The following is an 18,316-nucleotide window of genomic DNA, read 5'->3' on the forward strand; positions in this document are numbered from 1 at the left end:
CTAGCAAACGCCGCTAAACCGCGCATGTCACGTTTGCAGAGCGGCGGACCAATGTTTGTCAAACGCTATAGGGGCGTTTGGCATGAGTTTGAAAAACAGTCAAGTGCGAACGGGCCCTAAGAACAAAAGTGCCTGGTCTTGATTACAGGAACCTTGTACAAAAAAAGTCAGTTGCACACTGGATTATTACCCAGACCTGGAAGAAATCCACACAGCACACTAAGATTGAAGTAAGAATACATACAACCAGGGGTGGACTGACAACTCATGGGGCCCCCGGGCAATAGGGGATCATGGGGCCCTTGTGTCCTTGCCCAAACTCAAAAAAGCCTATGAAAAAGGTACCAGGGGCATCTCATGGGGCCCCCTACTGACCCCGGGCCCTCGGGCAGTGCCCGAGTTTCCAAATGGTCAGTCCGCCCCTGCACACGACTCTTGTGTTCAGCCAATATTTGATGTTCCTCTTTGCTGGGTTCAGCTTTCTGTATTATTTCTCTGTGCCGGCAGCAGGGGGCGCTGAGGCGTTCAGTCACGTGCTGAGTGGGTCTGTCGGCGCGGTGGATTCTGGGAGATGTGTGCTGATGCTGCAGTGCCGAGCCTGTGACAAGGAGAAGACTACATTTCCCACAAAGCCTCGCTGCTGGGTTTGCAGAGCAAGGATGGGGTACCGGTGGCTGGGAACGGTCTAATACACCGGAGGATGGCAGCGTGTGACAGGGAGATAGTGTACCATAAGGACAGCTCCCAGGTGACAAATAGCGGACGGTACATGTGATGTACCGGGGGGGTGGCTATGGTGTGTGTGGGGGAGAATGGACGTTCATGTGGCGTGTATGGATTTTTTGTGCATCTAGGCATATGATGATCAGTTCCCTGTGTGGTGAGATCCTGAGGGTTGGTGTACACAGGTGTCTGGTCCTGGTGATCAGATGGCCATAGACAGTGTATGGGTTGGTGTGTGTGGGAAGGATTCCATGTTGCTGGAGGAGTCCCATTAATGAGGGGCACTGATTATTTCTTGTAAACAATGGTGATACATCAGGAGACATCTACCGTCTCCTGGCTGATCTGGAGGAAAAAAAAATGCTACAATTTGGCATCTGCTTCAAATAGAAAAATGGATTTTTGTCTGCCTAGCAACAAGAGTGTGGAGGCTGAGAGTAAACTAATTCATGGCTCCTGAAGTCCATCATCATTGGTTATAAAGTCCTTTCCGTGACAGGCTCCACTCTGGGCAACTGTCACTTGTATCACCATCCGTGACAATTCCATCGCTGCCTCCCCACTCCACAACATTTCCATTCGTTTCCCTTTAAAATGCTGCAGATTGCCCGAGGGGATGAATGATCCATGTATTATCCAGCTTCATCAGATCCATAATTCACCTCCCATGTCTTATAAGGAGCAGATTACATGGCATGTGAATGTTACCTTCCACAACGTAGTGGTTTGCCTTCCATTTAAGTCCTATGGATGACATTGCCAAAGTAGTGCTCAGGGGCGGACTGACCATTAGAGCACTCAGGCACTGCCCAGGGTCAGTAGGGGGCCCAATGAAATGCCCTTGGTACCTTTTTATAGGCTTTTTTGGGTGTGTTTTGAGTTTGGGCAAGGACACAGGGGCCCTATGATCCCCTATTGCTCGGGGGCCCCATGAGTTGTCAGTCCGCCCCTGGTTGTGCTTGACTAGCTAATCACTGGGCAAGTATTATGTATGTACAACAATGGTGTTTAAAGCGGAACTTTACCCATAACAACTGATAAAAAAGAATGTTCTTTAGCAAGGAACATACATTCCACATTAATAATTATGCTACAAAACTAGTGTGTGCTGTAAATCGCCTCCAGCATTGTTCCTGTTTCTTTTTGCCAGAGGCTTCCATTTTGCTGAAGCCCAGAGCCCCTGAGTAGCAGTAAATCTTTAGGCGGTCAGCAGATTGGCCGCTACAAAGTCAGCAAAAAAATAGAGAGCAACTGAGCATGTGTAGAGCAGAGTGAGATGGTGTATTACTGGACTGTAAACAGTATAGGCACTTATTTTTTAATGTTTTACATAGCTATACCTGCAAAAGGATCCAGCATGAAGTGATCTAGCCGGGTACTTACTTATTTCAGGTACTTACATAGCGCTGTCAATTTACGCAGCACTTTACATATATATTGTACATTCACATCAGTCCCTAACCCTCAAGGGGTGTACAATCTAAGGTCCCTAACTCACATTCATACATACTAGGGCCAATTATTACCAGCATGTCTTTGGAGAGTGGGAGGAAAGCATGCAAGTGTGGGATTGTGGGACCCCTACTCAAGCACAGGGAGAATATGCAAACTCCAGGCAGGTGGTGCCATGTTTGGGATTCGAAACAACGACCCTAGTACTGTCAGATGGAAGTGCTAACCACTTAGCCACTGTGCTGCCCCTAGTTCCATTTTAAAGTTGAAACAGTTGCATTCAATTCATGCCATGAATGAAAACTGTCATAGTTTCTTATGCTCTCATCTGAACTGTCAAGCCAACAAATAACTGGTGTTGTAACTGATCACATGTGCAGCACCGTGGCAATTGCAGATCAAACAGAGGCTAAGAAAGCATTTTCCTTGGCTGTTACAAATAGGGGAGGGTTTAGTTCAACATGGTACTTTAACAGAATCAGAATTTTTTGGAGGGGTGGGGGAATACCTTCTTTAGCCCTGGTTTACACTGATGCGGTGTGACATTCACTGAATTTTCTGTGCGAATTCCGCACCGCATCAGAGTCGCACCCCGTTCATGCTAACCGCTGCGAGTGTGTATGTTAACAACACCCTGAAAGCAGTCCGCAAAACACATGCGATGTGCAGAATCGGATCGCATAGGTGTGACTACCCATGCAATCCGATTCTAGTGCGGACTAAAAAAAGGGTCCTGCACCTTTTTGGTGCGTGTGCTCCAATCGCACCGCACACAAATCGCATGCTATTTGCACAGGAATGTGGTGCGGTTCCTGTGCGAATCACATGCGATGTACTGCACCGTATATATGTGAACCCAGGCTTAGGGTCCCCTCCCAGCACTTCCTTATTTCTGGTCTAGTTCAGAATGTCATGTACTGTTCCTGCCTGACCATTAACAAGGGTATCCAGTCCCAGGACACTGCAGGGTACTCTACAGCACATACACCACACCATCAGGATCCATGGTCAGCCACTACCCATCACGGGCCACTGCACCACCCAGAGGAGCTAGACCCCTCCCCCCCGTGACCTCAGCAGAAGATGGCAGCATGGGATTGGGTGTGTGCGGTGATAAGCTGAACCTGTTGGGAACATCGCTGGATCACCAGGCTTGTGAGTATACTTTTGGGGAATAACCCAGCTATACAGGTAAGAAGTGAGGGGGGACGTGGTGGTATAACCATACAGTTTATCATAAAAAAAGTTATCTTCCTGCAGGTGGGAGTAATCACATTTTCTCAAGCCCAGTGATCACACACTCAAACTGTATGTTGTAACCTAATGGCAGCTCACAAGGCAAGAGGTAGAAAGGAGTGGCTGATCTGTATGAGACAAAGGGGTTGATTTACTAAAATTGGAGAGTGCAAAATCTGGTGCAGCGTTGCATGGTTGCCAATCAACTTCTAACTTCTACTTGTTCAATTAAAGCAGAACTATACTGCAGCAACACAAAACAAAAACACCATTTAACTGCTTCCCCTCCAGAAATACTGCTACAGGACGGCAGGGGTGCGCAAAATCACATATATATATATGCGCGCGCGCAACCTGCGCCACCATTTGTGGCCTCAGTTTTCAACCACCAGGTCCCGGCTGCTGATTACTTGCTGGCACCCAATGATCACCGAGTATGTCTGACGGGGGAGAGAACTGTATGTAAATAATACAGTTCTCTCCCCTGTCAGCTCCTGCACACTGCATAGCAGAGCCATACAAAGCAGTGTGCTTACAGTGGAAAACACAGACACAGTCTCATCTTAAAACAGCACACAGTTAACCCTTTGATCACCCCGCATGTTAACCCCTTCCTGCCCAGTGCCATTAGTACAGTGTCAGTGATTTTTATTAGAACTGATCACTGTATTGGTGTCACTGGGGATGTCAGTGACACCAAGTCAGTTGCCCCCAGTGTCCGAATGCCCGCCGCAGTCCCGCTATAGATCGCTGCCATTACTAGTAAAAAGAAAACAAATTCCAGTGTATAAACCGCCATTTGTAAACACTATAACTTTCACGTAAACCAATTAATTTACACGTATTAGGATTTTTTTGTTGCAGAATATATTTTGCCCTAAATTAATGACAAAATTAGATTTTAAAAATTATTTTATTGGACATGTTTAATAGCAAAAAGTAAAAAATATTGTATTTTTTCTCAAAATTGTCAGGTTTTTTTTTTGTTTATTATGCAAAAAATAAAAAATGCAGAGGTGATCTAATACCACCGAAATAAAGCGCAATATGTGGGAACTAAAGGACATAAATTTCATTTGGGTGCAGTGTTGCATGACCGCGCAATTGTCAGTTAAAGTAATGCAGCGCCGTAACGCAAAAAATGGCCTGGTCAGGAAGGGGGGTAAATCCTCTGAAGGGCAAGTGGTTAAATAATATTTAATAACTAAATATGATATGCTTTCCTACCTATTTACATAAGAATTAAAAATAGTCAATGTTTATTAAGAGAGGGAAGTTCTGCTCTAAAGTGTTACTAAACCCACTACAGTAAAATCAGTCTGTAAATGCAGTAAAGCATGCAACCTAAGGTGTTAATCCCCTGCATTGTGTAAAAAGGCTGTTTGATCCCGTCTTCTCTGATCCTCCCCGTCTACTGTTCCCAATCCATCTTCTGATCGATCAGATCCTTGGGTGAAAGCTGTACGTGCTCAGTTTGATGTTCTTGAGAGATTTTTGTTCTTTGGAGAGTACATGGAATCAGCACAGGGCCAATCAGCGCTGTCCACACAGAGGGTCAGGGGTTATGCAGCCTCATAGGACAATCAGGATGAATGAAATCCCCTTATACAAGCTTTAACCAGTGCTTAGCTGGACACTGAAGGAATTCACAAGACTGCTCTAACTGCTGATTTAGCAGTATATATTTACTAAAATAATTGAATTTCCATATTCTGTGTACTGTGGGAGACCAGATATAGTGAATGCAGAGCCCTGGGTTTAGTAACACTAAGCTTTGATTAAAAAAAAAAAAAAAAAACAGAAGCTGATTGGTTTCTATGCAGAGCTGCATCAGATTTTGCACTTACCAGTTTTAGTAAGTCAGCCCCAATATATTTACATGAAGTCAAATGCATAAATACTAACATGCAGGTAGTAAGGTTTACATGATTGTATCATGTATGGACACCTGAGCATACAACCCCAATTCCAAAAAAGCTGGGAAACTACTGGTCAGGCCATAGCTATTCATGTATTTACACATTTGTAACCATTTGTAACCAGTACTAGATGAGTTTAGAAAGAAGCCATCACTGATCTCTGTAGCAATTCATCCCCTAAATTTGCAGCAAATGCTAATCTCCAGCCTCCTTCAGTCACTTGCTACCTGTTCACTTACTGTATGTATCATTTGTAATATGGCTGGTGTGATGATGACATTGTCAGCCTCACTTTTCAGGGATTTTCTAATTCATGGGACAGTAACTAAGTGCCAGCAGATTGGATGATCACCACTGGGGTTAGTTAACTTCACAGTTAACCCTTTACATACATAAACAGTAGCTGCTACCGGCGGCTTTTTCTGCATCCTAATTTTAGGTTTTTGTTCATCCATATTTTCCAACATCAAAGATTCATCAAACTGTCACTTACAATACAGTGAATTACAGAAATCATTATAAGCACATTAATAGGCCACCACATTTTTTAGCAGAAACATGCACTGTTAACAGTATCCGTTGTAGCAATTCTAACCTTTGGGAATTAAAATGTCTGTGATACTCACTGTCACTCTAGGCAGGGATGAAACAGAGTTTAACATATGGTAACATTCTTTGAAGAGGCAAAACGTATTTAGAGTTCTTATTTAGAACATTTAGAGAATCAATTTACAATTTTATTTAAACATAAAAGTACTTTAAAGTGTTACTAAACCCAGGACTCTGCATTCACTAAATCTGGTCTCCCACAGTACACAGCACATGGAAATGCAATTATTTTAGTAAATGGAGACTGCTAAATACCTTTTCTCATCAGCAGTGTATAGCAGTCTTGAGACTTCTTTAAGTGTCCAGCTGAGCACTGGTTAAAGCTTGTAGGAGGAGTTTTCATTCTCCTGTCCCTGTCCTGTGAGGCTGCATAACCCCTGACCCTCTGGACAGTGTTGATTGGCCCTGTGCCGATTACATGCACCCTCCCAAAGAAGAAAAAGTCTCTCTAGCAATATACACCATACTGAGCATTTGCAGAGTGACTCCTAAAGCTCTTTATTATCAGCAGATGGATTGGGGACTGTGGGAGAAGGGGAAGATCGGAGAATACAGGATAAACCAGTCTTTTTAAACAATGCAGAGGATTACCCCTTAGGTTCCACAGTGAGTATAACAAGCATGCTTTACTGCATGTACAGAGCTATTTTTACTGTGTGGGTTTAGTAACACTTTAAAAAGTTCCCCTGGTCTTTGGTTCCAGCAGAGTCCAATCAGCTTTCCAGTCTGTTGCATTAAGGTCACTAGCTCTAATAATTAAATCTTAGCAATCTGGGATTGTTTTGATGGAAAATTGAGAGCTCATGTGCTGCAGATACGGCCCATCTCTCCTGGTCCCTGAGGAGGAAGGCGTGTACAGAAATGACATATCCAATCAAAGTGTTTGTGGATGTTTGTAGGATGTAGGCAGTGATTTTTAGAAGATCCTCCACATAGGCCAGATTTGTAAATGTATCCATATTTTTGTAGAACCAGGATTTACAGTCTGACAACCAATATATGGCATTGTCATAGCATATTGGCAATGGCATAGCATAACATTATAATTTGATAGAGACTAAACATGATATAGATTGGATGTATATATCTTTTAGAATGTGTACTATCACCAGTTAGCCTCTGTACATTATAGCATAGTCATGTTTTTATCTTGAACTGGTTGGTAATTTCTACATTTGTGTAAACACATTATTAACTAAGCTCAGTGATAACTTTAATTATGTAAATGATATCAAACTTAACTCTGGTGTATTTCACTAATTCCAGTGTAAAAGATGTGCATTGTGGAATTGCATACCAGGCAGGCCCTTAACAACTGTTGGTAACAGGCCTGGATTAGGATTCATCCTGCTAATGGGTTTTACTGCGTCCATGTAGTCATTTATGACTGGCTTGACAGACTGTGTAGACTATGGCTAAGCAGGATTTATGATACTGCTAGAAGTTTTATGATCTTCTGTTAATGAAATGTAAAAGCATTTATGATGGACTACTTGTCCCTAGCTTGAGCTGTGTTTATTTAATTTATGATATTCAGCTTTGTCATTGGAAAAATGAGAGGGACCCTCCGTTTGGGGGTTGATCCACCTGCATTATCGTCACGGCTGGAGCAACCAGAAATGAGGGGCTGTAATGAAGGCCACCTACCACTTAGTGTTCATATACCAAAAGCTGCCTAATACATAGTGCTAATCTACTGAAGGTTGCCTATCACTCAGTGTTAATCAAATCTGACCTTTCTTTGCACTATCATTGTTGAATGGTTTGTCTCAACCCTCTTACTGCCACTTTTGCTGGATAGCTTGGTCTGTTAAGGAAAGTTGACAAATAAGTCTTACTGGCCAAATCAACAGGCGAAAATGAAAGACTAAAAAGAGAAAACTAATGCAGTTATCACAAGGATTGCTAAGCTACAGTATATTAGATTTTTATATCTTAACTGTACAGGACATAAGACTTGTATTCAGAGGCCATGGGTTACATGTAGGCTACCTTCAGTTGTCTGGACACTAGCAGTGTAGTGATGTAGTATCAGGATGGTGGTGTAGTTGCAATACGTCTTCCAGCTGATGCATTTCCACCCACCATATTTGCCGAAATTGTGCAAACCACATTTACTGCACTTCCTGCTGCCTTCTGCTACAGAGACACAGTCATGGAACACAATCAGTGCCTGGGTTATAGCAGCTTCTGTATTCCAGACAAGGGATCCTCCCACTTCATCATTGGTGGACCACAGGTGCAAGGGAGCCAGTACAAGTAGGCCAAATGACATGCTCAGAGATATAGTTGGTATAGCAGTAGTTGGTGTGAGCAGGGCAGTGGATGGTGTCAGTAGTTTTTTATTTTTTTTTACAATTTTTTACAGCCATTTTAGGGGGCTTTGGTAAAATATCGTGTCTAAACAGACTCCTGATGTCTCACTTTTGAAACGGAGAAAGGAGAACCTCCATCTCTGTGGGCTCAGCTGCAGAGAATAAATAAAAAAGAAGAGCTTTGCACTGTCTCCCTGTTCGTTAAAAAACTAAAGCATAGTAAACACAGGGGAAGCACACAGGGGATCTTGTACGGCAGAAGGAAGGAGAACCTGGACAGGTGAGGCGGCGTGTACTGGAACTGATCCCCTGTATTTTCGCCCTGCAGCGGCTGAATGCCTTCAGGAAGGAGAGGAGGAGAAGCCATCCTTCAGCTTCTGCAGGAGGAAAATATAGGGGATCTGTTCCAGTAAATTCCGGCCCTGCTCCTGTCCAGGTTCATAATTACTCATACTCATCACCTGCCTGCGATCAACAGGTAGATCCCGATTGACGGGTTGGTGACCTCGCAATAAAGGGAAAAGGAAGTGGTCATAATATTCATAATAGCTTTATGTCCCCGCAAGGGTGGCAAGAGTTAGAAGAGTTTCTTCCTGGCAGAAAGGTGTTATTGTCTGGGTTGTTTGGATTTAGTGTCAGGGGTGCTGGGGGGCAAAGAGGTCCAGAGTGAGGGGTGTATGGGGGTGCAGGGTGACAGGGAGATGCAGTGTCAGGTTGCAGAGTGCCAGCAATACTGGGTTCCTCATGCAAAGGCCTGAATGCAAAGGCTGTCTACTTATAAGTAGGGATGAGTTTTACGTGAGTTTGAGATCGGAACCCAAGTTCTGGAAAACAACACTATTAGAGTAAACCGTAGGGATGCACCAAACTTTCGGCCGCCTAAACATATCGGCTGAAAATAGTTCTATCTGCATTTTGCCGATAGGAAAAACTTAGCTGATACATTTTTCTTTACAATAGCTCAGAGAATGAGCTATCACTTTCCGCAAGCTAAAGGAAACTAAGGGGCGGGGTCACTGGGTAATGTCACTGGGTGACCCCGCCCCTTTGTTTTTTTTAAGCCTTCTGAGAAGGACAGCTCCTTCTCTGAGCCAGAATAATGCTCAGCTAAGTGTGAATGTAGCCTAAAAAAGCCTTCCCTGCAGTCATTTTTCAGTTTCTTTTGCAGTGATTTGGAGTAGATATGGAAAGATTACAGTGTTTGAAGGTAAGAAGAGAAAAATGGCACAGGAGCAGTGCTGGACATACAAGTGGGCTGTTCTGCGCCCTTGAGAAGGAGGAAAATTGCACATTACCAGGCACAAAAGAGGAGAACACGAGCCAGGAATTGTAAGCTAGATTATATTGGACGGATTGCAATGGAAAGAAATTTGCCAAATGAAAATATGGCTACTATGCATGCTAGAGTAGGAGGAGGTGAAAAAGGATGTATTGGCAGGCCAAAAATCATGGCTGCTATGTGCCCTAGAGGAAGAAAAGGCCACATTGAGAGCCATAGAAATGATCATTCATGTCTGAGAGGGAAAGGATGCATTGGTAGCACTTGTAGGCAAATGGCCACTTCAATAACTCCTGTGCCGTTTAGCACCATGTGTTCACCAGGTGAAAGAAAATCCAGCTCCCAAAAGCTACTCCACGTCGTCTGATATACTGTATTTAAAACCAATAAAGGAATGTTTATTTGGGGAAGGGTTGGTAGCCTATGGCCATAGAATTGTACACTTCTTTTTCTGCTGCCTGCTATTTCCCCCAGCCTTAGAATTTCTCCCCTCCATTTGCTGCTGCAAGGTGGTGGTGTATAGGCCTAGGACTTCATTTTTTTGTTAAGGGAGTCTGGATCAAATGTGATAGAAATCCACACAGTTTAAAACCCCTTACGCTTATGTCCCCTTTCACACGTGGTGGACCCATCAGCGGATCCACTTGCTCAGGGGGGGATCTGTCTGCTGATCCCTGCTGAACAAGCGGATGACAGGTCTGTGTCTGCGCCGCTTGTGCAGAGTGGACACGGACATAGCTTGGTGTCCTCTATGAGCGGTCGGATGGAAACGGACCACCTGTCTGTTTCCGTCCGACTACCATACGATCCGAGGGACAGAAGGGGAACAGAACCCATCTGTCTCCTTTTGGCAGATCGGATCAGACTGGATCCCGGTGGGTGTAAACAGACATATGTCCGTTTACACCCGCCGCTCCATAGAGGAGAATAGAGGGTCTGATCAGGTCCGCCTGAAAAATGGGCAGGTTGACCTGATCGGAATGTCTGTGTGAAAGGGGCCTAACAGGAATGCAGAACTTGTGTGCTTTGATTTTAAGGATTCAATAAAACCTTGGATTTTACTTAGTCTGGGAGTGCTGATCAGTCTTCAGAAATATGCTGTATTTACATGTTAAAGCAGAGGGATTGTGCAACCTGAAAATGTTATTAGAGCAAGCAGATGGGTGAGCTGGTCACGTCTTAAATTATGTCTAATATTTTATTTAATACAATAATATCAGTTTGTATGGTAATTGATTAGCAATGATACCTGCCTAAAAAAAGGCTTTTTACCATAGCCACCTGTGGCACACACATTTAAAAGTATTTTAACAAGACATTATACTCGAGGTATAACATGTTTTTTGTTATAATGATCATTTTTTCAGCTCCAACCAGCTCTTGCTGCAAAAAAAAATAACCATTTTCTCAAAAAATAATTGTTATAGCTTAGTCTCGCTGAGCAGGAGGTGGTCAGACATTTGCTCAACCTTACGGAAATATTAGGCGCTCTCAGATGAAAAGTTCATAGTCTGTTGTTTGTAGATTACAGAACTATCAGTAGTCAAAGATATTCCAGGGTGTTGGAACATTCTGGTGTGCTATAACAAGCATTTCAACTTATTGTAATAGATGTTCTTGTTCAGTCCACGAGCGAAGCCATAGAAGAATGGCATCATCATGCATGCAAGAAAAACCTATCTATACAAGGTGCAGCTCTACATGGAGGTAACAGGAAATAGTCAGTATATCTAGGACCCTACAGCAGCAGTCCATATAGAAACCTCTGGCACTTAGTTCCCTTCAGGCACTTCTCATAGTCCCAGCATCACATGTATATACAAACAGGCTGACAAACACTACAGGTAGGCCCCCTTCTTCCAGCATGATAAAGCACAGGGAACTCTAAACTTTCTAAACAAAGGGGCCAATGTCTTGTCCTTTAGATTATAGGAGGGCCGAACTGTGGCCAGTGGGAGTAGAAAATGCCTTGGGCTTGGATGAAAATTTAAAAAAATGACAGTGCCTGTGGTCAAAAGGAGAAATAGTGCCCCATCATTGGCATTAGTCGGAGGAATAGTGTCTTATCATTGGAATTAGTGGGAGGAATAGTGTCCCATCATTGGTGTCAATGTAAAGAATAGTGCCCCTTTATTGGTGTCAGAGGGTTAGTGCTCCATCATTAGTGTCTGTGGAAGGCATAGTGCCCCATCATTAGTGTCAATGGCAGGAATAGTACCCCATCATTGGTGTCAGTGGGAGGAATAATGCCTCATCATTAGTGTCAGTGGGAGGCATAGTGCCCCATCATTGGTGTCAGTGGGAGGAATAGTGCCCCATCATTAGTGTCAGTGGGAGGCATAGTGTCCCATCATTGGTGTCAGTGGGAGGAATAGTGTCCCATCATTAGTGTCAGTGTGAGGAATAGTGTCCCATCATTAGTGTCGGTGGGAGGCATAGTGCCCAATCATTAGTGTCGGTGGGAGGCATAGTGCCCCATCATTGGTGTCGGTGGGTGGCATAGTGCCCCATCATTGGTGTCGGTGGGTGGCATAGTGCCCCATCATTGGTGTCGGTGGGTGGCATAGTGCCCCATCATTGGTGTCGGTGGGTGGCATAGTGCCCCATCATTGGTGTCGGTGGGTGGCATAGTGCCCCATCATTGGTGTCAGTGGGAGGCATAGTGCCCCATCATTATTGTCGGTGGGAGGCATAGTGCCCCATCATTATTGTCGGTGGGAGGCATAGTGCCCCATCATTATTGTCAGTGGGAGGCATAGTGCCCCATCATTATTGTCGGTGGGAGGCATAGTGCCCCATCATTAGTGTCGGTGGGAGGCATAGTGCCCGATCATTAGTGTCGGTGGGAGGCATAGTGCCCGATCATTAGTGTCGGTGGGAGGCATAGTGCCCCATCATTAGTGTCGGTGGGAGGCATAGTGCCCGATCATTAGTGTTGGTGGGAGGAATAGTGCCCGATCATTGGTGTCGGTGGGAGCATAGTGCCCCATCATTAGTGTCGGTGGGAGGCATAGTGCCGCATCATTGGTGTCAGTGGAAGAAATAGTGCCCCATCATAGGTGCTTGTGGAAGGATATTTGCCCCATCGTTGGTGTCAGTGGAAGGGATAATGATGATTATTTGGTGTCATTGGAAGGAACACTGCCTCATCGCTGCTACCTGCAAGAGAAATAGTGTTCCAACATTATATCAGTATGCCCCATCCTTGATGTCAGTGGAAGGAAAAATCCCCAATGTTGGTGGCAGTGAGTGTAAGTATGCCCCACCATTGGTGTCAATGGAAAGGATGGTGCCTCATTGTTGATGCCAGTAGAAGAAATAATGCGTCATATCAATGATAGGAATAGGGCCGAATAAAGACCGATAAAGGGCCGCATCCGGCCCATAGTCTGCAGTTTGGAGACCACTGCTCTAGCAGGTACAGAAAAAGAATCCTACTGCAACATGTACGTAAAACAAACCTGGGACTGGTTATTGCAAAATGTATGCAGCTGTAACTTAATGACAGGTGGGATTTCTTGTCTCATAGAGTGAGCGTTGGAAGAATGCCGCAGGAGGTGATATGAAGTATGTGTCCCAATGGCTGTGTAGACTAAGCTTGTGAGATGTGTACATAGTAGTGTTTGCATAAAAGGTGAGAAGTGTGGATGCTGGTGACGGGAAATGCATGTGTCCTGAAATATCTTCTCTCGGGTCTTGCAGAGTGAAGATATTGATGAGTGGGACGATGCTGCTCTTATTAAATCCTATGAAAAGGCTGTCCAGTCTTTCCAGGTACCTATACCTACTACATAGTTGTATTTCTATGTCCCTTTTTTTTAGGGGAACCTTTTTTTCAAATTTGATATCCCAGTGTGACAGCAGTAACACTTGTTAAGCTTGGTAATAGTGTCCGCCCAGTGGTTGAAATAGAAACCTGTTTTTCTGAAGTATAAAGAGGGACAGTCACAGTGCCGCTGGGCATTGATATTAAGGTAAACCTCTACTGTTTGATTTGTTATAATTGTAAAGCATTACTGCACAGTAATTGTTTGTCTTTTTATTATTTACCTGCATTATTCCTTTCAGAGCAGAGGTGTCAGTTGAGGGTTGGACTGTAAGGTCATCCTGCCTGAGCTCAGTGCCACAAAGACACATTCAAAATCCTAAATCTGCTGTTAGGATCATATTAAAGAAAACAAAAGGTTTTATTAACTGAACATTTTATTCTGTTTGGTAGCCCAGATATTAACCTTGAACACAGGCAGGAGACAAGTCTTCCTCTATAAAGACCATACAGACTGACACTGGACTGACATGTCTGCACTGACAGACATGAGGACCCTAACAGAGAAAAGCTAATGGAACTGTCTGCACTGACATGGAAAGAATATAAGTGAATGACAGCACTCACACCTATCTCTGAGATTAAAGAGTGCCATGTTATAACAACCTAAGGAGAATATGTCCCCATAAGGGTGAAGTGACAGTCTCTTACTAGCTTCCAGATCTCACTTATATTTACCTTCACCATGCTTCCCCACTGTTCCACTGCTTTATAAATATATATGCTTTATAATATATATTGTAAATATCCAAAGCTTCCAAGCATAGGGGGGGCATGAAACCTCTTCCAAGTATGCAGTGCTCAGGACTGAGCGGGCAGTCGCCAGTTCCGAAGGCTGTTACCTGAACAGGGGGACTATGTTTTCTAGCCTGTGTAAGCTGGAACATCATGACAAATGAAGCTTACATAGTAAGAGTTAGGACTGCAGAGCAGGGGAGTGCAGGGAAGGTCAATATTTTAGAAGGTTGGGGGAAGAGACTGAATGAGCAAAGTGACAGTCTGTTTAGCATTGCAGATTGAGAGTGTTACTGGTTCTCTTTAAATTAGTTTAGTCTGTATTTAGTTATAAGCAGAGAGACTGCACTTTAACAATGGGTCTTGGGGCCATTTATAGAAGATTTCTTGGTTTGACTGGTTAAAGCAGTATTAAACCCAAAAGCAAACAGTTAATAAATTGCAGCTTACCGATTCTTAGATATGATGGCTCCATTATTTTCCCTTTTTTAGGCTTTCTTCTATTTTCATCTGGTGATCCATCTAGCAAGTCAGTTTTTCAAAAGCTCAAGCCCTCCAGCAGAATGTATTAGCTTACATGGATGAGACAAACCATTTAACACTGGCAGGGGTAGTTAAAATGATCAGCTTTTATTTATTCATGTGAAACCTCTAGGCCCCTTTCACATGGGCGTACTCTGCCAAGCAGACCCACCTGCTCAATGGGGGATCTGACCCACTGATCCCCGCTGAGCAGGCAGATGACATGTCCATGTCTGCTCCACTTGTACGCCTGTCCCTTTACATCTAGCTGTCATTCAATCCTATCCACTAGGCAGAGGGGGAATGGATCCCTTATCCATCTCTTTTTAGAGGATCGGATGCCGGTGGTTGTAAATGGACACATGTCTGCTTACATTCACCTCTACATAGAGAACAATGGATGGTCCGATCAGGTCCGCCTGAAAAATGGACAGTTGGACCCAATTGGTCCATCCGTGTGAAAGGGGCCTTATCCCAAAGGAAATAACTGATTGCTGTAACTGATTATAAAGTGTGAACTGGAGTTTGGCTTCAATTAGTTACTGTTTTTAAATCTACCAATACATTTAACACTCCCCTCCTCCAAGACTGGCAATGCTGCCTGCTGTGCCTCCTGTGCTCATTCATCCAGAGTGGGGGCACTCTAATACAGGAGGTATGTTACTGGTCAGATCATCACGTGAAAACAGAGGGGGGAAAAAGCATAAAAAAAGAAAAGGAATGCAGCCACCACATACAGTGCATCCAGAAAGTATTCACAGCGCTTAACGTTTGCCACATTTTGTTATGTTACAGCCTTATTCCAAAATGGATTAAATTCATGTTTTTCCTCAATATTCTACAAACAATATCCCACAATGACAATGTGAAAGAAGTTCATTTTAAAATCTTTGCAATTTATTAAAAATGAAAAAAAAACACACATGTACATAAGTATTCACAGCCTTTAATCAATACTTTTGTTGAAGCGCCTTTAGCACCAATTACAGCCTCAAGTCATTTTGAGTACGATGCTACAAGCTTGGTACCCCTATTTTGGGCAATTTCTCCCATTCTTCTTTGCAGTACCTCTCAAGCTCCATCAGGTTGGATAAGGAGCGTTGGTACACAGCCATTTTCAAATCCCTCCAGAGATGTTCAATCGGGTTCAAGTCTGGGCTCTGGCTGGGCCACCCCAGGACATTCACAGAGTTGGCCTGTAGCCACTCCTTTGTTATGTGGGCTGTGTGCTTAGGGTCATTGTCATGTTGAAAGATGAACCATCGCCCCAGTCTAAGGTCCAGTGCGCTCTGGAACAGGTTTTCATCAAGTATGTCTCTGTACATTGCTGCATTCATCTTTCCTTCGATCCTGACTAGTCTCCCAGTTCCTGCCGCTGAAAAACATCCCCAGAGCATGATGCTGCCACCATCATGCTTCACTATAGGGATGGTATTGGCCAAGTGGTGAGCGGTGCCTGGTTTCCTCCAGACATGACGCTTGGCATTAAGGCCAATGAGTTAAATTTTTGTTTCATCAGACCAGAGAGTCCCTCAGGTGCCTTTTGGCACCCTCCAGGCGGGCTGCCATTTGCCTTTTACTGAGGAGTGGCTTCCGCCTGGGCACTCTACCATACAGGCCTGATTGGTGGAGTGCTGTAGAGATGGTTGTTCTTCTGGAAGGTTATCCTCTCTCCACAGAGAAACGCTGGAGCTCTTTCAGAGTGACCATTGGGTGCTTGGTTACCTCACTGGCTAAGTCCCTTCTCCCTCGATCATTCATATTGGCCGGGTGGCCTGCTCTAGGAAGATTCCTGGTGGTTCCAAACTTCTTCCATTTACAGATGATGGAGACCACTGTGCTCATTGGGGCCTTCAATGCTGCAGAAATTTTTCTGTACCCTTCTTTAGAACTGTGCCTTGATACAATCCTGTCTCAGAGGTCTACGGACAATTCCTTGGACTTCATGGCTTGATTTGTGCTCTGACATGCATTGTTAACTGTGGCACCTTATATATACAGGTTTATGCCTTTCCTAATCATGTCCAATCAACTGAATTTCCCACAGGTGAACTCCAATCAAGTTGTAGAAACATCTCAAGGATGATCAGTGGGAACAGGATGCACCAGAGCTGAATTTTGAGTGTCATGGCAAAGGCTGTGAATACTTATGTACATGTTTTTTTTTTCGTTTTTTATTTTTAATAAATTGCAAAGATTTCAAAACAAACTTCTTTCATGTTGTCATTATGGGGCATTGTTTGTAGAATGTTGAGGAAAAAAATTAATGTAATCAATTTTGGAATAAGGCTGTAACATAACAAAATGTGGCAAAAGTTAAGTGCTGTGAATACTTTCTGGATGCACTGTATAATGATTTATTAGCTGCAATATATTACATTTTTGGGTTTAATATCGCTTTTTAATGAGAAAATGCCTCTGTTAACCAGTAACACCTTACTGAAACAAAGTTTTGCTTTCTCATTCCAGGGAAATTTGGTTCGAAATCACTTTAACCAGTCCTAGAGTGTCACCACAGGGTCTCTTTTACAAAACAGGTCACCTGTAAAATAGGCATTTATATAATTCTCTTTCTGGCAGCTTGTGTAGTGAAAAGTCTGTTTCTCTGCACTCCAGCAGATGCAAGTATTCTACACTTCTGGGTGTGTGGAATACCTGCTCTCCTTCTGGCCGCTGTGGTTCCTTCCACCTCTCTGAATCATTTTGTCATGTGATTTTCACAGAAGGTAACCTATGTTACTTAGCTTTAGGGCTTGATCCCCTAAATGCTACTTCAAGTACCCAAGAGTGAGAACAAGAGTGCTAACAAAAAGAGTAGGTGAAGATCTCCTGAACAAAACAGAATATTAACCACTTCCATCCCTATCCCTAGGATATGCTTAGATGCACTGATAAAAACCGGAGGCCAGAAGAAGCTACTGCATCAGGTGATCCCCAAAAAGATTGTCAGCGAGACGTGACACGAGAATCAGAGTGGGAGAGAGACGGTCACAGGGATCACCCAAAGGATGAGGGGGATAAGTGGAGTAAGAAGAAGAAGGCACAGCCTCCTCCTCCTATGACACATCCTTCTTCTCAGTCAACCTCTCGCTCTCTTGCAACCAAAGTGAGTGGCCTAATAAAAAAATAGATTCATATCCATAAATGTACACAGTTGCAAATTAAATTGTATTTTGTGTTTCTTCTTTTAACTTTGGTTTCTGAGAGTGAAGTCAGTTTTGCATGGAATGTTGTATACCTGCATTTTGCCACGCATGTTCATTATATTTTTGTCCCTTCTTAGTGGAAAGTGGGAGACCCTTGTAGTGCAGTTTGGTCAGAGGATGGATGTGTCTACCCTGCTACAGTAAAATCCATTGACAGAGAAAGCGGCACTTGTGTGGTCCAGTATGATGGCTATGGAAATACCGAGAGGCATCAGCTGGATGAAATAGTGTCTGTGGGGAGCAGTGGGGATAGCACCCCACCTGTCAAACAGGTGACTGAATCTTTTCTGTAGTACCAAACCGCTTACCCTAATGGACCGCACTGCCCAGTGTCTGTATTGCCACCTTAGTGCACCCTTCGTTTTACAATACATGTATATTTTCCCTGCTAGTTCAGTGATTACAGTTTCTAAGTTACATTTGTGGCTTCTTCTACTCCCTATAACAAATGATTATCACAGTTCACTCTAGTTGTGATACTTTGTTACCTTAGG

General features: G+C 43.7%; 1 protein-coding gene across 4 annotated transcripts in view; it reads left to right on the forward strand.

Annotated features, from left to right (window-relative positions):
- The first annotated feature begins 556 nt into the window (after positions 1 to 556).
- LOC149470074 (survival motor neuron protein 1-like) overlaps positions 557 to 18,316 on the forward strand; it is a 38,512-nt gene continuing 20,752 nt past the window's right edge. The window contains exons 1-4 of one of the 4 annotated variants that reach the window (XM_089667200.1): positions 557 to 748; positions 13,236 to 13,307; positions 17,489 to 17,722; positions 17,900 to 18,094. In XM_089667200.1, the coding sequence (XP_089523326.1) occupies positions 701 to 748; positions 13,236 to 13,307; positions 17,489 to 17,722; positions 17,900 to 18,094 (549 nt within the window). In that variant the 5' untranslated portion in view covers positions 557 to 700. Of the gene's footprint in view, positions 749 to 13,235; positions 13,308 to 13,355; positions 13,508 to 17,488; positions 17,723 to 17,899; positions 18,095 to 18,316 lie in introns of all 4 variants that reach the window. The other 3 variants (XM_089667220.1, XM_089667214.1, XM_089667207.1) reach the window with 3 other exon arrangements.

Source organism: Staurois parvus, unplaced genomic scaffold, assembly GCF_062004578.1.
Source record: "Staurois parvus isolate SC_StPar_1 unplaced genomic scaffold, SC_StPar_1.0 ptg000053l, whole genome shotgun sequence".
NCBI lineage: Eukaryota > Metazoa > Chordata > Amphibia > Anura > Ranidae > Staurois > Staurois parvus.